Source organism: Aspergillus puulaauensis, chromosome 8 (genome assembly GCF_016861865.1).
Source record: "Aspergillus puulaauensis MK2 DNA, chromosome 8, nearly complete sequence".
Classification (NCBI taxonomy): domain Eukaryota; kingdom Fungi; phylum Ascomycota; class Eurotiomycetes; order Eurotiales; family Aspergillaceae; genus Aspergillus; species Aspergillus puulaauensis.
The window spans coordinates 216,251-240,808 of NC_054864.1; the positions used below are offsets into that span (position 1 = coordinate 216,251).

Sequence of the window (24,558 nt, forward strand, 5' to 3'; positions counted from 1 at the left end):
TATACCCAGCTTTGTTTACCCTTTGGCGTGTTATGTTTCACGAATGACTGTCTGAGTTGCGGCATGCTCGCATTGTACATACTATGCTTCGCTCAATGACTCAAGCTCTACTTATCTTTTTTATCTCGTATTTGGCAAATACCCCGTACCTTCCTGCCTAAATATCCATCTCCCTTGAATCCAAGTGAGGGAACACAGCCAAGTTACGAAACTTATACAACCCTGCAAAAGAGCAGCAGAGACCAAATGCACCTGTAAAATGCTTTCATTTGCTCCCCGTCCCTCTTTTGGAGACATAACAGAAACCCTCGCTATAACATTTTACCCCTCACTAATAACCAACAACCAACAACCATTCGTCTTCATATCATATCATAATCTAAATGGACGCCTTAAACACAACGCCGTCCTTCTTCGCATTAAACGTCGCAATAGCATCCATCAGCGGCGGGCTAAGGGCATCATAACTCTGCAGTCCCAACTTGCCCAGTCTCTCACGCACACTCGGGACAAGCTCCGGCTCCAATCCCTGCCCAATAAGACTCGACACAAAGCCCGCAAACTGCACCCCCTGCCACCCCTCCTTCCCCTTCCCCTCACTCAGCTCAACATGCACAAAGTCCAGGCCCTTGAACGGGTGGTCGACCTCAATACGCCCAAACAGATGCACACCACAGCCCGTGCAAGCGTAGCGCTGGATCGGCGCGCTCTTGTCGAGGATGGACAGTTTTTCTTTGTTGGCTGTGACGGAGAGCGCGGTGGTGGGCACCACGCCGACCACGGAGAAGAGCGAGCCCGCGGGTTTCCAGCACTTGGAGCACCCGCAGGCGTGGTTGTGGAGGACGTCGGAGGTGAGCTTCACGCTGACTTTGTTGGAGGGGCAGTGGCAGTAGAGGGTTCCGCCTGGGAAGTTGGCTTTTCCTTGCGAGACGCCGTTGTCGACGAGCGGGTGGAGGGAGGGAGCGGCCATTGTATAGAATAAGTTTAACTTAAGTAAGGTATATGGCAGGTATGGTATGGTGTGGTATAATGTGATTGGTAGATGGATGGATTTGGAAGAGGAACTTGGAAGTAGATTGCTACCAAGGTTCTCGGGGGGTTATTATATATTATACTCGATCTATATCTCCTGGTCCAATTCTCTCCTCCTTCCTCCTTCCACCCCTCTCTGTCTTCAAGGCAGTAGTGAATAAATCTCCACGCGAACCGCCGCCAAGCACGAAAGAATCACCCCCTCATCAGAAACCACTCACAGAAACTACGCACCCCTCACGCGGGGAAGAAAGGGAAAGAAGGCGGGAAAGTGGGAAAGTGGGAAAGGTAAGCTGAGGGCATTGTAACACGGAGATTCACGTCCTGTGAGGAGAGCCTGGAGATGGCTACTCCGCTCCAGTGACCGGGATGCCTCCCGAGTCTGGGCCCCGGCTGGTTGGGGAGAGGATGCGCTGGATGTTTCATTGGATGAGTCGCTGTGGAGACGGAAGGGGAACGGGGCTGGGCTGCTGGAAACGGAGTAAGAATGCGAGATCCTCCACTTATCAATACGTCGGAGCCGCGTGTGGAGGGGTGATGTCGTGCTCGTTGAGGAGTGCACACAGTCTACTTTCTACTTTGTGTTCTACGGATTCGGTTCAAACATAGATGAATGGTACATTATCTTCCAGGAAACTATCTAACTAGATAACAAGCGCTATTCTGGAATCTCGGAGTAAACAGAACAATCGGTTCGCGGAGTAGGGTAAAGACAGGATGAGCGATCATGACTCAAACTCGACAACCTTGCTGACAACTTTATCATCACGCCCCGAGTCAGAATGCTCATGCTGAGCGCTCTCGTGGTGCGGTTCTTTATCATCCAGCAGCGATGAAGACGCGTCTTCGCGGCCGCGGATATTAACCACCTCCGCACCCTCCAAGAGATCACGATCCGCTTCCCGCACGCTACGGCGCTCCGGATCGGCTCCGTATGCCCCTGCGCCCCACGAGGAGATACCGCCCACCATAGGCGGAGCGGCCGCGCCGGGCGGCATCACATCCTCGTCGTCATCTTCCTCGTCCTCCTCATCTCGATTAAGCGCGTTGCGTTCGAGGTCGCGCTGTGCTTCGTCCATTCGCTTCTTCACCTCGGCCGCCATGCGGATGCCATCGGTCACAATGTTGTCGAGGACTCCCCGGAGACCTCTGTTGGGTGGCACGATACCGCCCGAGGCTCCGGCAACCGTCGCACCTGAAGCGGCAAGCTGGGGCTTAGCAGCACCAAGGTTAGAGAAGGTTGTAAGGTTGGAGGAGAGCGATGGGAGCTGCGCGGCGGCGGTTCCTTGCTGGGAGAGATGGAACGACTGGGGGAAGTAGGAGTCGAAGAACTGCTCTAGTAACTCGTCGGCTAAAACAACCATTCGGAACGTAGGAAGCGTAATGTGCAGCGGGTTGTTCGGGTCCAGGGCAGGGTTGGCAGACTCGGACGCACTCCGGGTATGCTTCGTATTGTCCACCGGTTCGTCACTGGTTGTCTCCGGCGTTTTGGCCTCTGGAGTTGGGGTAGACGACTTGGACTTCACGTCTTCACCAACGTCAATCAGATCCTCATCATCATCATCATCATCATCCCCAATGCTAAATGAGTCAAGCTTTGCGGTGGCTTCTGCTGTCTTCTTGTCCTCCTGGCTAGTCTTGTTGGTAGGATCGGCATACTCAAAGCACCGGCGTATAAAAGAGCTCACGCTGCCCAAGAACCGTTCACCGGTGCTGAGCTTCTCTTGTTCCACGCCGTCTCTGCCAGGGACCAATTCTTCAACGCTCTCACTCGGAGTAATAGCCCCCTCGAAGCCCCGACGGGAGAGGAAGAGCAGCGCTTCCGACATGCGAAGAATACCCTCTCTATCAACTTTGCCATCGCCGCTGTCGTCATACAGGTCGAAAAAGTAACTAATGTTGTTCATAATGTCGCGTGGTCCTTTAAGGCGTGCGATGCCGTTGACAACATCTTGCAAGTTCAACCCATCGGCTGGATCAGACGCCCACTTACGGAAGAGGCGTTGGATGAACTCATGGTCTGCCGGCGCCGGCCTGTTGTTCCAGGCTGGTGATCGTCCAAATCCTCTGAAGCTACCGGTGTACGAATCTGCGTTCGACTCTTTCCGAGAGGGCCCAGGCGAATCAGCTATAGCCCACTTAGCGGTAGCAGCAAGGAATTCTCGGAATGCATCGTAGTCCATGTGAGTTGGGCTAGGACCAAGGCCGACACGGCCAACCTCACGGTCCAGCGAAGGGCCAATTACGGAAACCCGTTCGGATTTCTTTCTCTCCTGCCGCTTCTTCTCCTCTTCAATCACTTTTTGTCTCTGTTGGTAGTCGTATAGAACTTCGTAATAGCGGTCATAAATCGCTCCTAGGTCTTCTAGGTTCAACTTCTTGCTATCGGGGCCAAGGTTGCGGATAGATGTACGCTTGGCGAAGCTTTCGATGTTGTCCAAAACGGCGTCTTTGTGCTTCTCACGCTGCTCGGTAACCGTTTGATGGGTGATCTGGGAGAATTCTTTGAAAGCCACTACCATCAACTCTTGGAATCGAGTGATAGCCCGAAGCTTGGGGTTCTCCGATCGTGGATGGGCCGACTCATCGAGGCGAGAGAAGTATGATTTCAGGACGGAAATAAAAGAGCCGTCATCCTGGACGTCCAAGAGCTCTTCCCCGTTAATTCGAAGGATAGCTAACCCAACCTGGAAGAGGACCTTCGGTCCCTCCAAGAAGAACACGTCCAGCACTCGAAAGGCAAAGACCAGAGGCATGGAGTTGATGTATAGAGAAAGGAACCAGGGAAGGGAAACAACAGAGAGCTGGACATCAGATTTGCCGAGATGTTCCCAGAGAATCGGCATAGTCTTTTCAACAAGGGACTCAAACACCTTCTGGTCAAGCAAGGTCCCGTACATAGTGGTCGAATAATATCCTGGAACCAAGCGGTCACACAGAACAGACAGTAGGAAAAAGGCTTGTGCCTCCGACATATATCTAGTATGGTTAGCACCAATACTAACATTGGGACTCGGCGACCTACATCAATAAGGCTGCAACAACAATATTCATGGCCTGGCAGTAGCCGATTTCAGCGTTCGTCCAACTGTATGCAGTAAGGACTCTCCGAAGACGGCCTATGCCCTCTTCACTCTGGAAACCGGCATACTCGGGTAAACTACGATTCAAGTCCTTCTCAATCTCGTCAATTGCCAGGGACTCTTGACCTTCGAATTTCGCGAGGGTCTGCTCGTATAGCCTGGGTGACCTAAGGCGCAGGTTTAGAGAACCAGATGCGACCTCCCATATCTCGCCGCGAAGCCGGTTGGGAAGACCAACACGAATGAGTTTGTGGAAGGTGGGCTGTCGTATCAACATAGCATTCCGTCCATTTTCTGCAAATGTTTAGTTCAGGGTCATTTAAAGACACGCGCAAGCATTATACCTCTAAAATACTCTCCCCAAAGTCTCATCTTACTTCGATCCCTGAGTTTACGAGCGTCTCCCGGATAGCGGAAGAGCAGTCCTAACCCAGCGTCGGGGGGCGGTCTCGTTTCGGCGCCATCGGTTGTCTGGCTCTTCGATTTGGCGCCGGAGAGCAGATATTCTGAATAGCAATCATTCACCACCGACCGCAGATTCTCAATCTCTTTCATGGAGTCGCGGAGATTCTTCTTCAAGGCATCGCAAAACCGCTCGCAGGCCTGCCTGCTTCCGACCAGTTCGATGGTAAATCTCTGCGGAGCAAAGCCAGGTGCCTGCTGTTTGTTCAGAGCACCGTTCCAGGTCGTCAATGCGAGAGAGAAGATATGGCTAAGACTATTCAATCGTTCCACCCGGCGGATCGAACACAGAGGGATCGTGAACCCATTGCCCGATGGTCCGGTGCCATTGGTCTGGCCGGCCCAGTGGGTCGAAGCGCTGAGAGTTGATGATGGGACAAAGCTAGTCGGTTGAGTTGAGAAGCAGATGAACCGCTCACTCAAATGTAGCCTGCCGGTATATCTGTTTCCGCCACGGTCAACATTCCGTGATTGGGCGCCTGAAGCTGAAGATGATACGGGGAGTATAAGCTCTGATGTGATTTCTTGTAGAGGGTTCTGGGAGTCTGGAAGGCGGAATTGCTGGCGGAATAGGGATGCTTTCGACGGGTTTCGGTCGGAGGACGAGGTGAGGTTTGAGATGTTGAAATTTGCCGGGTCGATGAAGGACTGCGCTTTCTGTACAAGCGATGTCCACTGCATCATTTTGGCGGAAGGATGACCGGCCTGCGCAGGTACTGCAAAGGGGTCGGGGGGAGCGGGTGTACTCGACGGTAGGGTAAAGCTGAGGCTCAGCCCGGCGGAGCTTAGAGTGCACTCGGGGCAACGCTAGGATTGGACGCAAGCCGACAGATGGTCATCAGACAATTCAAGGTCATTGTATAACGTTAGCGCAGCATCGTTCGGATCTTCTACCCGGTCTGCGACTGGGTACAGCACCTCGAGTGGTGGTTGTCTAAACGGGAAGAGGGGAATGGGTCGTTCAAGCCGTGATCGTCCCTGGCAGGCATCCGAATTCCCCTCACGTGATGTAAGGGCGCTGAAACACCCCCAATCTGATAAGCATCTTACAGATCAGTGAAAAGTCGTGGTATTTGCTGTCAAATTTATTTTCATAAAAATATATCATAGAAGAAATTAAGGTACAGGGATAACTAAGATTGGTTCGTTGTTACACTAGGGAATGGATGGGGAACGGCCAAGAAAAATGTTATAACAAGAGGCAGTCAGAAGGAGAAAGAGAACAAATCAAATCCGAGTTCACGAAACCATGTCAAGGTTACTCTTTGCGAAACCAAGCTCACACGTCCAAAGCTCTTCCCGTCCAGCAGCCAGAGCCCCGGCCTCCATTCAGGCGTTCACATCTTTTACATACCATTTCAGGTGACGCCTACTCCCATCATCATCGGCCAATCATTTATGCCTTGTCCGCAGTTTGCTCGGCCACAATTTCATCATCAGTGTATGCTGGGGGTAGATCATCGGTCGACCCGCCCATCAGACCTTGCTTTTCTGTAACAGAACCCTCTTCAGCCGATTCCTTACGGTCGGTACGGCGGTAGCGTTGCCACATGAAGACGGCGAGCTGGCCGACCAGCATACCCAAAACGCTAGCGGCGAGACCAGCCAGAACTCCAAGAATGGCGGGCACCACGATGAAGCGCATAACGCGGTGCAGGGTACGTTCCCAGGTCTTGTGGAAGTTGTGGTTGAAGTGGGGAGGAGGGTGAGGCCCGTGAGGGCCGTGGTGACCACGATGTCCCTCAGCGGGCGAGAGGCGGTCAAAGTCACCATGGTGGTGCGGGGGGAAGGGAGGATGAGGGGGTCCACCAGCATCGGCACAACCCTGTCCCTTGAACATTCCGGTAAGGCGCTCCTTGGCCGCGGCGAACATTGAGTGGATGCGGTGAACCAGGAACTTTCTCAGACATTTGGGCTTTCCACTGCACTTCCTCCAGGATTCATGGTCGGCAGTCTCCTCGATTTCGGTTCCAGCCATGTATAAGGTGCCTTCGGCATCGTGGATAAGAGTGATGGCGATAGTGTCCAACGGAACGGGGTAGCCATCAAGGTCGAGAACAGTGAAACGAACTTCCACCATGTCAAATGGCTCTTCTGGGGGAGACGGGAGCGGCATCATTTCGACGGCGTAGCCCAAGGGGATGGGTTCGGATTCTTCGTCATCCTGTACGTGACGCTGAACAGCCGCGATCGGCGATGGAGGGGCAGGGGGGAAGATTTGGCGGTCGTTGGCCAAAAGAAAGCCATCATCGATAGTAAATTTCAGTGACTGGGGCCGTTAGTCTGCGAAACTCGATTGACTTTCGATCTTAAGAGAGGATGGAACTTACCAGTGCGGTTTCGTCACCACTCTTGATGGCAAATGGGCACTCAGCGCAGGCAAGGTCAACTTGCTGCTGCTGTGCCGCCTGGGCTTGAATGGGATGAAGACGAGCGACATCGTCAGGGATGACAGCGGCATCAGCGTCGACATCTGGGACAACCAGCATGGCGTTTGCGCTGGTAAGCGCGAGGGCGCCCCCAAGAAGAAGCGAACGGAGCGTCATGGCGATAACGATTTAAAAAAGGCGCATGAGAAGGAAAGAGAGGCAAAGGTGAGCAGAGGGTGTTCTCAAAAGTTCGTCAAAAGCCTTACAGGCGATAGAAAAGGCGTGGGTGGGATGAAGAAGATGGCAAAAGAGATGGAAAGGTGGGTGAGACGCAATAATGTATCAGATGGAGTTGAGATACGGAGACTCGGGGGGGCGTTCCCGTGCACAAACGGCCAAGGCTGACGCAACCGCTATTCCCTTCTGGGACTAGCCGGCTTTGTCTTCACTCGCCGGGGTGGAGAGCTGACGACTACAAAAGCCCGTGTCAAACAGGCTGGCACTTCCAAGCAACATCAAGTTTCAGTGGTGTCAGAGACTGGGAACTGCGCCGTTCGGATCTACGCTTGACAGTAGAGTCCCGTCTGCAGTTAGATGATAGGCTCTACCCCTCCAGATGATGCGCTGGGCTTGCGCAGTCAAGCGCTGGGATGGGGCATTGACGCACTGTTTTATTTTTATCCCGATCTCGGGAATCGGGAGATTGGCCGCTAGTCCGGATTGGGTCATTGGACTGCTCCTCTACAGAATGACTTGAACGACATCTTGAAGCTTTGGAATGTTTTTGAATTCTAATAATTTTAACACTTTTTGTGGTTTTCACCGACATGCCTCGATAGGGCCACATCTTTGTTATCCCAATATACTCGGGTCGATATCACTCCATCTCGCAACTTCAAAATCAACTATGGTCGGTGCTGTTCTGGAATCACTTCGCACTGGAGTGCGTAGTTTGGCGACAATGTTTTGGGGGTTCTTATTCACTTCCTTCCAGATTACTATCGGGTCCTCTGGTCTCGCCATGTTGCTGAAAAATAATAGCAAGAGAAGGATGACAATTAACACTTGGCTCCAGTTGAACGACCACTCCGACGCTTTGTCGCCGCTTTCAAGGGGCCAGTCGTATCCTATCGGCTTGTCTCCATCTGGGATGACAGTTGGTTCAGCTGTGTACCTCACCACCTGCTGGGGTTTCCCCTTCTTGTCTTCTTTTCGGCATCTCTCCTTTGGGTCGGGTCCCAGATTCCAGTCTGAAGCGCGAGTTACTCTCTTGTCCCTCTCGTTTCCGGAGAGTGGCTTGGGTTTCCGGTTGAGATAGTAAGGAGTCGAATTGTGATTTCTGCGGGGAATAGGATGTGAGCGGAGCAGGAAAGGATCCGCATACTGTACAGTGATCTCCAGCTTTGCTGATGCAATGTCAGAATCCGTCTGGACCGCGGTCGACTCGACTACCGGGTCTGACATAGAAAACGAGCCCATGAGTTTTGACATTTCCGCGTCGTCTCTCTTCGTGTAAACATTGGGCACCATGCGAGGAGGCCTGAGGCTCCTTGGTATACGAGGCAGCTTGCGCACTTGGGAAACCGCCTCCATTCTTCTGACCATTTCGACTCCCTTCTCCAGGCGCGTGCGTTTGCGTGGGAGCTGTTTTGCGCCTACATTGTTCCGGCCCAGGGGCTTGAGAACATCAATATCATCCTTACCTGGTCCGTCTCGGTACTGGAGGTATGTGCTCGCGGCTCGACGCTCTGCGTACCCTTTCCTGCATTCTGCTGGCCGTGCCGCCCGCGGCACTGGGGATCCAGCTCGTCTAGCTCTTGGTTTCACGCGGGCCAGTCGCCGTCGCATCCGAGTCAGGACCGGGGGGTTATATCTCTCAGGAATAGTAGTCATTTTCGTGTCGGGGTCGGATGCGTCGCTCATGCTGCTATCCACAGTTCCATATGTCAATCTGGAAACACGGGCCGGTTGCCTCTGTTGCCGCTGCCATTCTTGTTGCTGCTGTAAAAGAGCATCGGGTCCGATATTCGCGGGGTGTTGCATTTGATTCCACCTGCCAATATCAGCAGCACGAAGAGTTGTCACCAGATTCACCATTCTTTCCAGTTGCTCTCGAAGCTTCATATTATCCATCGCCAGACCACTAGCCCGGCTATCATATGCTGCAGCAAAGCGGTTCGCGTCAGTGGTGACCTTTTGGAGGTACGCATGATATTCCTTAAGTCTGCTATTAGTTTCGACTAATGATTGCTCAAGTTGGGCAATCTTAGCATTCCGTTCTTGGAGTCTGTCATTCAGCATTTGTTCCAGCTCTTCGCGTCTTTGGGACTCATCGTCATTAGTCACAACCGTGCCCGTAGCCACGGGCTGCTGGCTTCGCTTTATGGCTTCTATCTTCTCTTCTAGTTGCTTGATTTTCTCCTCACCGTTCTGTAATTCGGCGCATGCCGCGTCAAAGGATTCCGCGAGGCTTTCCGATTCCCTTTTCAGTCGATCGTTCTGCAATTGCGCGTCATCAAGTTGTGCCTCGGCCTTCATCTTGGCCTTCTGCTGGTCCGTCAGATAGCCGGTCATGGTTTCGACCTTCTGATTAGCCGTCGTGGTCTTGTCCAAAAGGACGTGTTGTACATTCTTCCGAAACTGATTCTTCTCCATCATCAGTTTTGGGTCGTCATCGTCACTTGCTTGGCCATGGTCAGTCTCGCGCGCTGACATCTCGGGGTAGGGCACAGCCCCGCCCCTGATTGCACTCTTGTGACCGTAAACCATATTGGGTCGTAAAGTGCCCTTTGTGGGGTCCGATGTATATCGTATGTATATAATATGCTGTATACTATTGAGCGAATTATTTATATATAAATATATATATGTATATATATATATATGGCGGTTGGGGCCGGGGTGGGACGGGTTGTCGATACTCAGATAAACTGGATTCTTGAATTAAGGAAAGGAGCCAAACCAAAAAGGGAGTCTGCGCTTATATAACCTCGAGGACAAGGACATAGGGCCGTCAAACCTGTCTTTGTTGTTCTTCATTTGAACAACTCTGTTGTTGAATCGGCTGTGAAACCAGTCCTGCCTCGTTCTTTGTATAGTGCACTTCAGTCTTTCAGCGTTACGGCTTCTTTCAACTACTTCTTTACTGCTGTCTTTGTACTCAGCTGTATGGTTTCGTTCCAACCTTGCTCTATTGTATTCTGTAATTTGCAGAGAGTTGGATATTCAAGCTGAGGTGAATCTGAGGGTGTTTCAGCTCGGTTATGGTGTCAAATAGGCATTGTCGTCTCGATGCACTGCCCAGCTTCTCGACCACTAAGACAAATGCGAGAGGTGCGTTTCCAGGTCCTTTATCGGAGTAGCAGATGATTTAGGCTGTATAGTATGCCACCAGCTTGTCAAATTCCGCAGGTATCTTGTTGTATATCCGAGGCCAAACATGCCGAATTCGATGACTATTCGTCTTCCCAAAACCGGTTATATAAGTCATTGCATACTTATTCGCTGCTGTATTCTTAAACCTGCTTCCATGGAAAGAGCCCAGCGTAGTCGGCATGGCATAAGTGTCAATGTTTAGAGGAAAAGTATGGACGGAAGGGATACACGATCAAGAAAGCTTATGAAGAAAGAAAGAAGATGATTAGACGAGACTAAGTAAAGTAATAATCCTCCACACTCCTTCGCCTGTCCCTCCCATACAAACATCTCCTCCATATCAATCATTCTCCAAAAGAATACCTGAGTTTACACCCAGAATTGACTGTAAGTGCCGATGTCATCGCATGTCATAACTAGCCACATCCATCCCCGTGTCCAAGATTGTCCTCATCCGCACCAAGAATATCATACCTCCCCCCACTAGCCTCGAGTAGGTTCAGGAAAGCGGCATACCTCGAGAATACTCAGGTGAGCTCAGGCTCCATACCAGGATGTGCGCCAAGTCTCAGCAAATAAGAACCTCGCCGACCATATCCCTAGCAAGCGCTATCAGCTCCCAAATTTCTCGAAGCCGGTTTCGTAAGAGATGTCGTCCATGTTCCACTGATCAGGACTATCAGCCCATGTCAAAAAGGGTTCATAATAATCTGACTTATACAACCGTGCTAGTATCAGGGCTGAGAAGGTTATGTAGGACTTCGAAACTCGGTCAGAGAATGTGGCGCGTATGGGAATGCATCTCTACTTATACTTCTCGCAAGTACGAAGTGACAATGAAAGGGTTCAACGATACAGTTATGGCCCTTTAACACATACATGGTGCTTCGTCCCGGCTTCTTTCTGTCCATTCATCTTGGAACATGTCCTCTAACAAAGGACGAAATATGGCTTTATACCACTCGCTGTCAACAAAGCTCCGCCTTATATTGTTTGTATATATCTTCTAATTGGACAAAGGAAAAGTTATCATACTCCAACGCCCCAGAAACAGACTATAATCTGAATCAAAGCTTTGACTTCTTCTTTCCTTTCACGTTATCGAACGTATCGCCTGACAGCAGGAAGTCGGGGTAGTCCGCTGATCCAACGCTAGAAGAGATACGCCAGCTGGCACCGTCCACTACAAACACAGTCAGTATTATAACTCAAGAAGGGAGCAATGGTGACTCACCGACTAATATCTGGCCGCTCACATAGCTGCCAGTGTCCGCAAATAGGTAAACAGTCGCATCGGCGATATCTCGAACAGAGCCTAACCGGCCGAGTGGCTGCGACTTGACGATCTTCTCCATCTTATCAGATGGGAGAAGACGGTCCAGACCCTGGGAGTATTTAGTAATAATACTCAAACGGCGTTTATGTTTTCTAACTAACCTCCGTTGACGCAATAGGGCCCGGGGCAATGACATTCGATGTAACACCTAGCGGTCCGTATTCAAGCGCAACGTTATTAGACAAAGCGTCAATGCCGGCCTTTGCAACTGCGACGTGACCCTGGAAGGGGACACCCGTGTAGTGCAGTGTGGCGCTAACAAAGATGATTCGGCCTCCAGTTCCTGCTGGTGATGGTTTCACTGTGAAAAATGTAAGTCAAAGCGGGCGTAGAGAGATTGTTAAAGCAACATACAAGACTTCGAGTCCACTCTATGCTTCTTTGCCGATTCAAGGAGATGTGGGATTGTCGCCTTGAGTGTGTTATATGAGCCCAAAACATCAATCTCCATTACAGACTTGAAAGCATTCACGGAGATCTGGTTGATCGAGGCGAGGAAGTTACCCGCCGCGCCGGCACTAGACGCAGGTCAAAGTCAGCAAGCAAGCGAGACACCGGTCGCGCAGTTTCCAACATACATCACAAAGTCAATAGCTCCGAGTTCTTTTACGCAGCGGTCCACCGAGGCCTTGAGACTATCGAACGATCGCACATCCACAGCACCGATTCCTATCACCTTAGCACCCGGACGAGCTGTGGCAAGATCCTGTGCAACTTTCTCGGTCTTCTCAACGTTTCTGCCGACAATGCAGGCGTTGGCGCCTAGGTTGACGAGAGCCCGAACCTGCGCGCTACAAATTGTGCCCGCTCCACCGGTGCAGAAGACGACCTTGTTCGCTACATGGCATTAGCTCAAGTTCGTGCATATTTGCATGAGGTCACTCACTGAACAGGCCATCCTTCCATGAGTCGCTCAGGTAATCGGACTTGGGGAGTGGCATTTTGATTGATGATAGTACAGTGACTTTAGATGGTTGCTTGGGTGGATTAGGAGAGGACTGACGGGACGTCAAGCAATTAAATGATGCTCGAAGCTAACAGCTCCTCCGTCTGGAGCCGCGGTTATCGGTTGCCGAGGTGGTCTCCTAATCAGTTTAGTGATCTGTTATCAATACACTGCATAAAATGCATAAGTATTATGCACGCTTGGTCCGGCTCAAAAGTGCTGTATATAGGCGACTTTCACACCAGGTACATCTAAAACAAGCCCTCGTATCACTAAGACTACTAGATATCCGACTTACCTATCCAAATCAAACAGTTAGTAACGTCTCCAACGCACAGTTGGGTGCTCGATTGATTTCCAAATCCACTGCGCTGATTCGCCCGTGCTGTTTATGCCTTAGGCCAATTGCGACGTCACCAACAATTTTTCCGCCGCATCAAAGACAACTTGCAGGCGCGGCTTGTTCATCTCCCTGTATCCATCGACCCCGGCCCACGACAGGCGACTTCCATCACGGTTTGTAGGGCGAAACCCGCAATCCACGAAATAGAGCCATCCGCAACCCTTACATCTTGTCGCGCTCAGTCGCAGTGCTACCGCGTTGTTTTCCGCCATGGCGTGTCCGATCACCGTCACCAAGTTCGTAGGAACTGTCTCCCTCGGCCTCTTAACAGTACGTACTATTGATTCCACCCCAAAATCCGCTACTAATTACTGCGTAGGGTCTATCATACTCCGCGTCTGCCGTCACCGTACCCTCCCTCAGCCTCCTCTCTACTTCCGCCAACGCCTCCAAGTCTCTCAACGAAGTGAAGCGCCTAAACCGTAAGCACGGTCTTCGCCTCGCCAATATCTCCAACATATGCCTCCTCTTCGCATACGGCATCTCACCGCGATACCGGAAACACCCATACTTGGTCTGGATGGTGGTCATGTCGACCGTCGGCTCCTACGGCGTCGACTACTGGTTCCACCGCGAGAGCGGCATCAAGGCCTGGCTCTGCAGCGTTGTACAAGATACTGGATACGCATCTCTATTCTCCGCGAAGTCGCAAAAGAAGGAAGATGACATTGTGGTCGTTGAGTCGGAGGAGAATGTCAACGGCGAGATTGTGCGGAAGGAAATGGAAACTGAGCGCCGCTTGCAGTGCGTTAGGGCGCTCTTCTCCGGCCTGGCTCTTTCAATGGGCATTGTTGGTCTCTGGGGTGACCGCCGTTCTTAATATGGGGGTACTTCAACTACCTGGCCTTGCCAGTAATCCTTTACTCAAACGTGAAAGCTCCGCACCCCTATGAGAAGGAAGTAAATCCGGGACGATCCCCGCTCTGTCGTTTTTGACTGTTCCGGGGATAATTTTGTGACTCTCCTCAGCATATTACGCTTATGATGATGTTATATCTGTACTTTAATTATGAAATATATCTATACGGTGTTTGAATGGTCAAACCTCAGCTTCTAATCATTAGCCTCGGCCCGGCTTCACTTAGTAACCAGTACAGACCCAAGCTGGTTAGTTCTTATCTCCCCAACACTGCTTACCATTAACATACTACAGTACTACGTATCACATACCTAGTGCGGAGTGTTTGCATCGCTGTGATCTCCGCAGTGGCGGTGGGGGTGGGGTCAGCAACCAACGATCTGCAAGCTTGTTCCAGTCCAGTACCTACTTTATAAAGAACCGTTGCAACTCCCATCAAACATACACACAAAATCAAGCACTGTTACCTTCAAAATGCACATCCTCACGCTCCTCACTCTCGCGCCCATCCTTCTCATAACCCGCTACTTCATGTCCCTCCTCTACCTAACCTACACCACACGCACCCTCCAGTGCATCCCAGGCCCATTCTGGGCGCGCTTCACACGCCTCTGGTACTTCCGTCGTCTATGGAACGGGCACTTCGAAGACGACAACATCCGTCTGCACAACCAATACGGGCCTATCGTGCGCATCGCCCCAGACCACTATAGCATCAGTGACCGGGCTGCGTTGAAAACGATCTACGGGACGGGCACCAAGTTCGCAAAGTCCGCGTGGTATGAGGGTTGGAAACACCCGGATCCCGAGCGGTGGACTTTGTTCCCTGATAGGAATATCAAGAGGCATGGTAGGTTACTGTATTCTTTCTCATTGAGTACCAAGGGTTAAGGTTAGATAGTTAGGGTGAGTAGCATGCTAATCTATTCGCGTTTATGTAACAGGTGAGACTCGAAAGCGGTTTTCGAGTTTGTACTCGATGAGCTCGCTGGTGCACTACGAGGACTTTGTGGACCAATGCGCGGATGTCTTCTTCCAGAGATTGGGTGAATTCGCTGAGCAAGACGCAAAGTTCAATCTTGGGGAGTGGCTTCAGTTCTATGCTTTTGATGTTATTGGGGAGATTACTTATGGGCAACGCTTTGGTGAGCTTGGTCAGAACAGTGCTGTTGTGGTATTTATATACTAACTTGATAGGCTTCCTCGACAAGGGCCACGATATTGACGGGACTATCAGCGCCCTCCAGAACCTAATGGCTTATAGCTCCTTGATTGGAATATACCATGAGTGGCATCCCCGGTTGTTCGGGACCCTGAGTCGCTTTGCTTGGTCTGGTGCAGGCGGTCGAGCATACATCATGCGGTACGTGCAGGAAAAGATTGCCCGTCACAGCACTCAGAAGAAAAGCGACGTTGAGCATGGCCCCTTGAAAACCCAAACATTCCTCGAGAAGATGACCCTCGCCAGAGACAAAGACCCCGAAAAGGTGACAGACTACCACGTCTTCATGATGGGTCTGTCGAATGTTATCGCCGGGTCAGATACAACAGCCATCAGCCTCTGCTCAATTATGTACCACCTTCTGCATTATCCCGCCGTCCTCAGCAAACTACGTCAGGAAATCAACGACTACACCGCTCAAGGCCTCTGCAGCGAACGAGTCACCTTCAAAGAGAGCCAAGAAATGCCCTACTTCCAAGCCGTCATGAAAGAAGCCCTCCGTATGCATAGTGCAACAGGGCTCCCTTTCTGGCGCGTCGTACCAGCGGGCGGTGCACAAATCAGCGGCCATTTCTTCCCAGAAGGCACTGTCGTCGGCGTCAACGCATGGATACCACACTACGACGAGACGATATTTGAAGACGCAAAGACCTTCCGACCAGAGAGGTGGATCGAGGCGGAAAATGAGCCTGAGAGGTTGAAGGTTATGAATGAGATGTATATGCCGGTATGTTCACTCTTCTCATACATTAAAGCCCTTGCTAATAGTTTCGCACAGTTTGGCTTAGGCTCTCGAACTTGTCTCGGGAAGCACATTTCCATCTTAGAAATGTCGAAACTCATTCCCCGAATCATCTGTGAATTCGACTTTACTACAGAGAACCGCAAATGGAGTACCGTGAACCATTGGTTCGTCAAACCGACCGACTTAGAGGTACAGGTTCGTCGGCGGGACAAGGCTGTTGGGATATAAAAGAGCCTGTAAAGGTATTTTTAGCTTAGAAGGCAACTGCACGCAGACCAGGGACACATAGGAAGGAACGGCCGATCCATCGCACCTTCCTCACGAAGTTTCAGGGATTTTACAATACTCGGAAGGTGCAACCAACAAAGGTACTTTGTCAGAATAGGAAGGAACATGTCCATAAGGTAGGTATCACTAAGCACAGAGTATATCAAACAAACGAAGCAAGAACGACCCAGCAACAAGCCCCATATCAATAAAATACATCAGCCTACCTACTTGGAAGACTCAACCCACTTCTTAAAATCCGCATTAAACCCCTCAAACCCCTTCCTCGTGTCTTCCCTCATCCCAAACAAACTCCCAAAGTACCCCTCGCCCATAAGTCCCGCCAACAGCCCACTAAACCTTTCCTCATGGACAAGCCTCGTCCGAGCCTCAGCCCCAGTAGTATCGGAGTCGGAAACGCTCTCAAATCGAAACGCATGCGCCCCCGTAAAAATACCCGGCACCGAGCCCCGCCAGCCAAACAGCTCTTCGGTGTTCTGTTCAACGAGAGGCGAGAATTTCCACTTGCCGTAGCCTGCCGTAACGTGGATTTTGTCGCCTGCTTTCAGGTTCTTTGCTGCGGTTGAGGCGCCGTCGGGCTCGATTGAGCGGATGAAGCCGGTTGGGCTGTATGTTTGGAGAGAGGGGAAGTCGAGGAACTGCAGTGGAGTTAATTGGGGTTATAGATATGGATTGGACATGGAGTGGACATGGATGTAAAGTACCTTTTCGCGCACGGTAGCTGGAGATGCAGCAATTTCGATGCTTGTTGAGACGATAGCCATTATGAAATGTTCGTGTTGAGAGAATAAAGCGCAGGAAGTATATATTTTCCAAAGAGTAAGATAAAAGAGCTGAACAAAGATGGCCGTGATAAGAAACCGAGTAGGATAAACAGGGTATTAAGTAGCTGCGAGTTTAATAACAATTTCAGCTCCAATCCCACAGGGAATCCCATCTACTTAAATATTCGTTGCCATCGCAGGCTGCTCGCCGTCTCTCCGTCGCCCCCATGTTGGAGTTGTCCAGCGCCCGCATCTGATTGGTCGAAAGGGACACGGAATTCCGTGCCCCGTGATATCGTCCTCCGCGACTCCGTCGGCACGTCAGCCATCACAATCCTCTCGCAGGCTAATTGTATTGTGTTGGATCTGCGATGCTAAGCCACGAGAGATATGCCCCGAAAACACCGACCCCCGCGCACCCGAGAACCAAAGGCCTGTCGGGCCTGTGCACATGCAAAGGTCCGATGTGAGGGCACGGCGCAGGAGGGGAGCGCGTGTAAGCGGTTAGTATTTCCTAGTATTTCCCGTTAAAAACACAGTACCTTAAAAAATCTGGGTCCAGGCTGTATGCAGCTAATTAAGCTCGGTCTAGATGTCTTCGCTTAAACAAAGACTGCGCGATGCAGCTGCCTGGGGTGCATAAACAGGTGGGTCCACGGCCGTCGTATGTACATACTCTATTTATCCCGGTTGAGTTGCAGTAGTACCTGCAGCCCTTAGGTATTGTACTTGTGTGCTGAATCCTTTGCTTTCAGAGATGTCGCACGGCTAGAGGAGAAACTAAACGACATGGCGGCTGTGGTTACAGCCTCACCTAGGCCGCTGTTGAACGCAAGCGCAGATGGTCTAGGAGGCAGTGCAACTTCTATAATCAGACAAGGTATCTTCGCCGATACCAGTAACGAAGAAGCTCAAAGGATGCTCCACAACTTCCAAACAGAAATGGTTCCTTACTTCCCGTTTGTGGCTGTGTCGTCGGATGCAACAGCCTCAGAACTACGACGAAGCAAACCCTTTCTTTTCTGTACGATGGCTATGGTGTCATGTCTTGATGATACACAACGGCAGCTGGACATGGCGCATGGTGTCCGACAGTATATCGGATCTGCTATCGTGACTCTGGGAGAGAAAGGTTTAGACCTCCTACAAGGACTCCTGGTCTGTTTAGGGTGGTATCATTTTCAGCTTGAGCTGGGATCTCAAATACGCAATGTTCTCCACTTGTCTTTGGCGATGTTGAGTGATCTAGGCCTAAATCGCAGGCCGAGCTCGGTGAAGACGATTCTACCGTTGGAAAGCTTTCCAGCGGACTACGAGAGGCAGACTATGCATCGCACGCTGGATGAACGGCGGGCGTACCTTGGGTGTTTTTATATGAGTGCCATGTATGTTTCACCTCTTATTTCCCAGAAGTTATGGAGGGCTAATAGTGCAGAGTTTCAATATGTTACGGCGACATCGATCCTATGAAATACATGGATTATACTGAGGAATGCTGCCATGCAATTGAACAGGCGGCGGAACATCCAAATGATCTCTATTTGGTTCGTATGGTGCGGCTACATCGTCTCTCGGACATTATCAGACGTATACATTGTAGCCAGAACGACCCCCCAGGGTTTCCCTCGACCCCTATACCAACGCTCATCAAGGCTGTCGAGGCAGAATTGCCACATTTCAAACCATGTCCGCCCAATACCCTACATGACTGTATGTACCGCCTCCTTTCTAGTTGGTCCTGCTAAGCCTTATCAGCTATTCTTCTTCTGCAATACCACAATCTCGAAATCAGCCTATATGAGATCGCTCTGGAAGACGACTTTTTGACCAAAGTTGCAAGTAACTCAGAGCATGCCAACGTCCTCTTATCATGTTTAGCCACGACGAGGACATTCTTCGATGTATTTTCGTCCATCCCACCTCGACAATACCCAAACCTTCCATACCCGGCGTACGCGGCATACTCCCATGCGCTCGGAACCTTTTCCTCCAAGCTCCTTCTCTTTACTGGCGAAGGCTGGGGCTCGGAATATGCGCGCAATATTACAAACCTTTCCGCGGAAATTGACACAGTAATCGCCGGGATAGAGAAGGAGGCGATGGCCCAACACGATGGACAGCCAGAATATCGCTTTCCGGATGCTCTCACCAAAACGATACCACGTCTTCGTGCATTCCGAGAACACCACAGGACAAGATGGAGCGCGTTGAGAAACAACTCTTCTGAACCATCACTTGGTAAAGTCCCAACTGCAGCATCTGAGGATGCCATCCATGATATGATGTTCCCACTTCCCCATGACCTTTCGTGGCGATTCCTTCGGCCATCATGACACCAGATATACAAGCAATCCAAAACATCAAATACCCCCTCCCAAACTCAACCGCCGATACTCCATAATTAGCCCATTCACATCTGTCATATCGGTATTGTCATATTTTTTCTTCGGGTGCTCAAGCATAGGAGCCGAGTCCTCCTCAGCATCAGCATTTTCGTCCCGAATCTTCTCAACGATAATCCGCGCCAGGTGCCATAACTCTGCGGAGTAGCTGGCGTGCCCAAATTTCTTCCATAGCGTGTCTGGGCGGTTGGGGATATTCCTATCCTCGGGTTCGCGTTTGCTCCATAGCCGGCGCCAGTTTTCTAATCCAGTTTTAACCGGTAACAGAGTCGACTCGAATATGATAGAGTTTTGGAGATGGAATGTTAGCGAGTGGATGCCTGCTTCCCCAATTAATCAGTTAACAGCTGTCCCTCATGGTAAATACCCGGGCATTTGATTGGATTAAACATACACTGCACAGCGGTAAATAGATTCAGAGTCCCCATTTTAGAATACTCATCCACGGTTTCAGCCGCCAGTTCTTTCTGGCAGAGACTTTTCACAACAGCAACGATAGATAAATGGCGGTTCCAAAATATTGTTTGACTCCAGTTCTCCAGGGCAGCAAGGCATTCTTCCGCAGATTCGGCTTGGAAGGAGGCCTCCGGACAGGGCATCTCCATTTTGAGTTCGGAGACGACCATTCGGGGTGGTGAGTTGTGGAATATTGTGAAGGCTGCGTCGAAGAGAAATACGTATGTTATCGTCCTAGTTTCATGATTAGTATGTCTCTATGAAGTTCTCTGGTAGTGTATTATTAAAGAAGGGCTTCTCACCGGATTAACCCTTCCTCGATAGCAAACTGCCGCCACCATGGGTCTGAGGGACTATCTAAACTAAGACCCCTATGCGATGCCGTTGCAAGCCCAATATCTCTTGCAAGCTGTGTTTTCAGTTAGATTCCCCGACGCACGGTCAAAGGTCACGACAGACTCACCATCACCATAGTAGCATGCCTGTATCTCCGCACTCTATCCCGCGCCTCAGTTGACCCCTCCCTCTTCTGCAACGAGCAGACAAGGTACGTCGTTTGGATACACTCAAGACGCTTCTTCCTCCGCTCAAGATATTGATCCAGGATAGCAGGGGATGGGACAGAGTTAGATTCCTCGTGAAAAGAGCTATCGCTAAAGGCTAGCTCCTCCACGCAATCAAGCCACATCCTTGCTGTGTCTGCATCATCGGGATGTGGAGAGAGACATGCACCGATTACAAGCATGACACAGAGCAGAGCAGGCGGTGCCGAGTGGGGATCGAACGATGCACGATGTATGAATGGGCAGTTAGGATACCACAGGGACCAGAAATATCCTAAGAAGCGGGTGATATTGCTCGGTGAGAAAAACGAGTGACACAGAGATTCAACCTCATCTGTCCAATATAGTCTCACGACGCTTTTGTCTGTCTTTCGAGTGGCGATGGAATGGAAATGATGGATGATCTCAAATGTTCTCGCAGTTAAGGAGTCAGTGTCCCCCGAGCCCATATGGAGCATTGAAGGCTCGATTGTCTGAGAAAAGAAGGGCCCAGAGACATCGGACCCGACACATGTTGCTATATGGCCGCTGGTGTTCTCGTGTTCTAGAACAATTCTTTGCCGCTCGCCCAGGGTCTCTTGGTCAAGAAATGTCCCCATTCCATTCTCACTAGTAAATCGGGCTAGAAAGTCCAGTCTCTCTGCGGTTATTATACCGTCGGGATTTATCTGTGTCCCATACAGCCAGTCCAGAGCAGCGAAGTCAGACGGAGAGGGCACATTCATTAGAAACTCATCCCCGAGCCCTTGAAACATGCTATCGAATCCATCGGTCGGAGTCAGTATGGAGAATGCAGATGCTTGTGCTGCATCTCCAAAGGAACTATCTTGCTCGCTGTGCCGCACTTTACATGTCTTCTCATGACGAGTCTTCGCGTCTCTGTTGATAGTCAGACTCATTCCGCTGGACATGGACCAGAGCATACCGTCGTGTGAAAGACCGCTGGCAGAGACTACATTCATACGGTCTTTTGTTCTCATCTATGTCACTAGTTAGAAAGGATTTTGTTGTTGGGTAAAGCGACATACGAGACCTGAGATGCCGTCGGAGATGTTCTGCGCGAGTAAATTGTGTAGAACAGAGCCCACACTGCCATTGGCTCTGCGACATATTAAAGACGGGAAAGTTTGGTTAAGAGATGATCTCCATCCCCATTGTTGTAATCTAGATTGAGATGAGATACAGTCAGGCTGGTGAGAAGGAGTAATGGGGAGAAGTGCGGGGAGAAGCGGATAAGCGGAACCGATGAAGTGATTTATAGAGTACAGCCTGAGGTATATGTACAAAGCACCAACCCAGCTACAACCCACCACAACCCTTTCACACTGTTCGCTCTCTGCGCATTACTCTCATCATCAATTATAACAGTCTCGGCCCCTTCACCAACCCACGGCTGCCCCGGAATCGATTGGTTACTCGCGGCCATGACCCCAGGCTCATACTGATTCTCCAACAACGCACAATCGACCCTGTCATCGCTTTCCTCAATCCCATTAGACACTGAAATCGGCAAATCAAAGACCGTGTAATAGTTTGTTCCATTCCAGCGAAATGTTTGGTGCATCGAAATATTATAGTTTCCCCTCGCCGAGTCGGAGTCGGAATCTCCATCCCCTTCACCCACAAAGCAATCGGGCCAAATCCAATTGACATGCTTCACTGTTGATGAGGGTTCAAGGTCAAGGACAGGCCCGACATATGGCAGCTTTCCGTTGTCCAAATCGATGGAGGTGTCGTTTGATATTGTCAGGTTCTTTTTCTTCTCGGAGGAGGTGAGGAAAAGAGTGATTTCATGGAAACGCGTTGGCGCATCGTCAGACGGAGTGAGTGAAAGCTGACCATTTCCTGACACATCGAGGGCGACATGGAGATTATCTTAATGAAAGTCTCTGTTAGTTCCTGGGACTCTACAATAATTAGGTAGTGAGAGACTTGCCTCCTCCTAATGGGGTGGACGGCTGCGGTGCATCAACAATAGCCAGGCCGGGGGTATAGATCTGGCCATTGACGATCGTGAATGCCGTCATGTCTGCGAGAATCAGTTATACTGAGATGATCGTGGTGCTTAAACTGGGTATATCTAGTTTATCAATAGCCAAACCGCTGCCAAGCGATCATTTCGGTTAAATGGACGAGACTCTGATTCAGGGCTGACAGCGCTCCACTCTTTAATATATTTAAAATAATTGACACGATAGACGTTGTGTGACTGGCGCGGAGTATTATATAAGTTTTGATATTGATATTAACGGAGCAATGCCTTGTCCTAATAGGTATATAGTTCAAGAATGCTAATATGTTGCCGCCTGCTATATGGTATCCATGTATAGAATGTCCTATCCCGGCTTCCAAACCATCCTCACAATCAGCTAAATGTAGGATGAATCCTCCCAGCCGCCCGGTCGGTAAGTCTAATCGGCACCAACGTCTTATAAACATGTCTCGCCCACCCACAAACCACGCTCCGTGTATCCTTCGGATCAATAATCTCCTCAACACCAAAGGCATTCGCCGTCCGAACAGGGTTCATCAACCGGCGGTACTCCTCTTCTAACTCCTGGTATCTCTCTTCCTTCCTGCCCTGCTTTTCTGCCTCGCGCAGTTCATGACGGTGTCCGACCTCAATACCGCCTTCTAGAGGGAGAGACCCCCATTGTCCGGACGGCCACGCGACTTGGATATGGGGATCTCGTGCGCCTAGCATGACGCCTCCGGCGACACCGTATGCGCGCCTGGTGATCACACTGAAGATAGGGATTGTAGTACTGAAATACGCCTTTGCTAGTTCGACGCCCCAGCGCATTGTTGCGGTTCGTTCGGCTACTGTTCCGATGGCGTACCCGGCTATATTCATGTTAGCTGGGCGAATGAGGTTTATCAGATGGAGGGGAAATACATACGGACGTCGACGAATTGCAAAACCGGAAGGTTCATCACGTCGCACAACTTCAATAGGCGAGCAAGCTTCTGACTTCCTGCCGCGTCTAGGGCGCCGCTGTTAACTTCGCAGTTTAGCGATATAATTCCCACAGGACGCCCGCCTAGACGAGCCAATCCTGATATAGCAGTGCGCCCCCAGAGAGGCCCAATTTCGAAGAACGAGTCGTGGTCGACAACGCTTTTGATGATCGACCAGGGGTTGTACATTCGGGTTTGCTTGCGGGGAATAATTCGACGGAGGGATTCATCTTCCCGATCCTCTGGGTCATTGCAGGGAAGTACCGGTGGTGCATTGTATCGACCACAGTTAGGGAGATAGCTGAGCACTGTTCGAAGCTGCTCGAAACATTCAGCTTCATTGGCAGCCATGTTGTCAATGGTTCCGTTGGTGCAGTGAATCGCAGGTCCGCCCAAGTCTTGAAAACCTAGACCGTCTTCGAAGGTAGCGCCCTTTACTACCTCTGGACCGGCGTTGAATAGGGCGCCCACATCAGCGGCCATTACAGAAAAATGGCACGAAGTGACACGGGCAGCTCCAAGTCCGATCTGTTCGCATTAGCTATGACCCATAAACAGTTACGGTGGGTAAGAATACGCATACCGCAGGCCCCAGAATCGCACCGACGTTCGGAATGCCATCATTCAATTGCTGGATGACATGGTGAAACATCGGCACGTAGGGAAGATAGCTCCAGCCTTCCGTTCGAATCGTCGTGACACTACCTCCACCAGAACTGCCATCGACCAGTTTAACCACGGGCAACTTGAGCGTTACCGCCAGTTTCTCTAGGTAGATGGTCTTCCCTGCCGATGCGCCGTCTGCGTGCCCACTGCGTAAAGAGAAATCGTCCGCTGTCAACAGCACACGTCGACCGCGAAGTTTCCCCATGCCCTGGACATTATTACTAGGGACAAAAGAAACTGCTTTCTCCCTCATTGGCCCCGTTTTCTTCCATTCTACCGTTCCAGACAGTGATCCGATTTCCTCGAAACTATCCGCGTCTAGAAGCTGCTCAAGCCGTTCGCGTACCCATAATTTACCAGCTTGTTTTTGTCGGACGTAACCCCGACGGGACGGATCTGGTGTTGCTGCGATCGATTGGAGTGTCTTAATTTGTTCACGCACGTCAGCATAATCTGCAGGGAGATTTAGATGCGCCGACACTTGGCGCAGCCGTTTTGTCGCTGACGTGTCGGAATTTTTATCGCCTGGCATCTTCAAATATTAGGATGTCTTAATGCAATCAAGTAAATCAAATAGATGGCGCTGTCATGTAACAGCTCGCCTATCAATTCCCTCCTCATGAGGGGTA

The 24,558-nt window shown here is 50.7% G+C and overlaps 11 protein-coding genes across 11 annotated transcripts; 3 read left to right on the forward strand and 8 right to left on the reverse strand.

Moving 5' to 3' along the window:
* Positions 1–379: 379 nt before the first annotated feature.
* APUU_80091A (uncharacterized protein) lies at positions 380–970 on the reverse strand (the record flags this gene model as incomplete). Its single annotated transcript, XM_041696333.1, has 1 exon — positions 380–970. One exon carries the CDS (start codon positions 968–970, stop codon positions 380–382), a length of 591 nt encoding a protein of 196 aa, XP_041561974.1.
* A 787-nt stretch (positions 971–1,757) lies between these two features.
* Positions 1,758–5,261, reverse strand: APUU_80092A (GTPase-activating protein; the record flags this gene model as incomplete). The annotated part of the gene is made up of 3 exons (XM_041696334.1): positions 1,758–4,011; positions 4,058–4,409; positions 4,460–5,261. 3 exons carry the CDS (start codon positions 5,259–5,261, stop codon positions 1,758–1,760), a joined length of 3,408 nt encoding a protein of 1,135 aa, XP_041561975.1.
* A 712-nt stretch (positions 5,262–5,973) lies between these two features.
* On the reverse strand, positions 5,974–7,123 carry APUU_80093A (uncharacterized protein; the record flags this gene model as incomplete). Its single annotated transcript, XM_041696336.1, has 2 exons — positions 5,974–6,846; positions 6,908–7,123. 2 exons carry the CDS (start codon positions 7,121–7,123, stop codon positions 5,974–5,976), a joined length of 1,089 nt encoding a protein of 362 aa, XP_041561976.1.
* A 675-nt stretch (positions 7,124–7,798) lies between these two features.
* On the reverse strand, positions 7,799–9,715 carry APUU_80094A (uncharacterized protein; the record flags this gene model as incomplete). Its single annotated transcript, XM_041696337.1, has 1 exon — positions 7,799–9,715. The coding sequence occupies one exon, from the start codon at positions 9,713–9,715 to the stop codon at positions 7,799–7,801; it is 1,917 nt and encodes a 638-aa protein (XP_041561977.1).
* A 1,673-nt stretch (positions 9,716–11,388) lies between these two features.
* APUU_80095A (SDR family oxidoreductase) lies at positions 11,389–12,598 on the reverse strand (the record flags this gene model as incomplete). Its single annotated transcript, XM_041696338.1, has 6 exons — positions 11,389–11,504; positions 11,556–11,706; positions 11,759–11,958; positions 12,012–12,175; positions 12,236–12,494; positions 12,544–12,598. 6 exons carry the CDS (start codon positions 12,596–12,598, stop codon positions 11,389–11,391), a joined length of 945 nt encoding a protein of 314 aa, XP_041561978.1.
* Positions 12,599–13,216: 618 nt separating this feature from the next.
* On the forward strand, positions 13,217–13,826 carry APUU_80096S (uncharacterized protein; the record flags this gene model as incomplete). The annotated part of the gene is made up of 2 exons (XM_041696339.1): positions 13,217–13,276; positions 13,326–13,826. 2 exons carry the CDS (start codon positions 13,217–13,219, stop codon positions 13,824–13,826), a joined length of 561 nt encoding a protein of 186 aa, XP_041561979.1.
* Positions 13,827–14,339: 513 nt separating this feature from the next.
* Positions 14,340–16,060, forward strand: APUU_80097S (cytochrome P450; the record flags this gene model as incomplete). The annotated part of the gene is made up of 4 exons (XM_041696340.1): positions 14,340–14,715; positions 14,810–15,010; positions 15,063–15,814; positions 15,866–16,060. 4 exons carry the CDS (start codon positions 14,340–14,342, stop codon positions 16,058–16,060), a joined length of 1,524 nt encoding a protein of 507 aa, XP_041561980.1.
* Positions 16,061–16,326: 266 nt separating this feature from the next.
* Positions 16,327–16,884, reverse strand: APUU_80098A (SRPBCC domain-containing protein; the record flags this gene model as incomplete). Its single annotated transcript, XM_041696341.1, has 2 exons — positions 16,327–16,758; positions 16,825–16,884. The coding sequence occupies 2 exons, from the start codon at positions 16,882–16,884 to the stop codon at positions 16,327–16,329; spliced, it is 492 nt and encodes a 163-aa protein (XP_041561981.1).
* A 390-nt stretch (positions 16,885–17,274) lies between these two features.
* APUU_80099S (Zn(II)2Cys6 transcription factor) lies at positions 17,275–19,217 on the forward strand (the record flags this gene model as incomplete). Its single annotated transcript, XM_041696342.1, has 5 exons — positions 17,275–17,387; positions 17,477–17,548; positions 17,640–18,269; positions 18,320–18,594; positions 18,640–19,217. The coding sequence occupies 5 exons, from the start codon at positions 17,275–17,277 to the stop codon at positions 19,215–19,217; spliced, it is 1,668 nt and encodes a 555-aa protein (XP_041561982.1).
* Positions 19,218–19,244: 27 nt separating this feature from the next.
* APUU_80100A (transcription factor domain-containing protein) lies at positions 19,245–21,415 on the reverse strand (the record flags this gene model as incomplete). The annotated part of the gene is made up of 6 exons (XM_041696343.1): positions 19,245–19,606; positions 19,681–19,976; positions 20,045–20,151; positions 20,206–21,184; positions 21,231–21,285; positions 21,334–21,415. The coding sequence occupies 6 exons, from the start codon at positions 21,413–21,415 to the stop codon at positions 19,245–19,247; spliced, it is 1,881 nt and encodes a 626-aa protein (XP_041561983.1).
* Positions 21,416–22,670: 1,255 nt separating this feature from the next.
* APUU_80101A (acyl-CoA carboxylase subunit beta) lies at positions 22,671–24,461 on the reverse strand (the record flags this gene model as incomplete). The annotated part of the gene is made up of 3 exons (XM_041696344.1): positions 22,671–23,149; positions 23,206–23,791; positions 23,847–24,461. 3 exons carry the CDS (start codon positions 24,459–24,461, stop codon positions 22,671–22,673), a joined length of 1,680 nt encoding a protein of 559 aa, XP_041561984.1.
* Between the last annotated feature and the right edge of the window lie 97 nt (positions 24,462–24,558).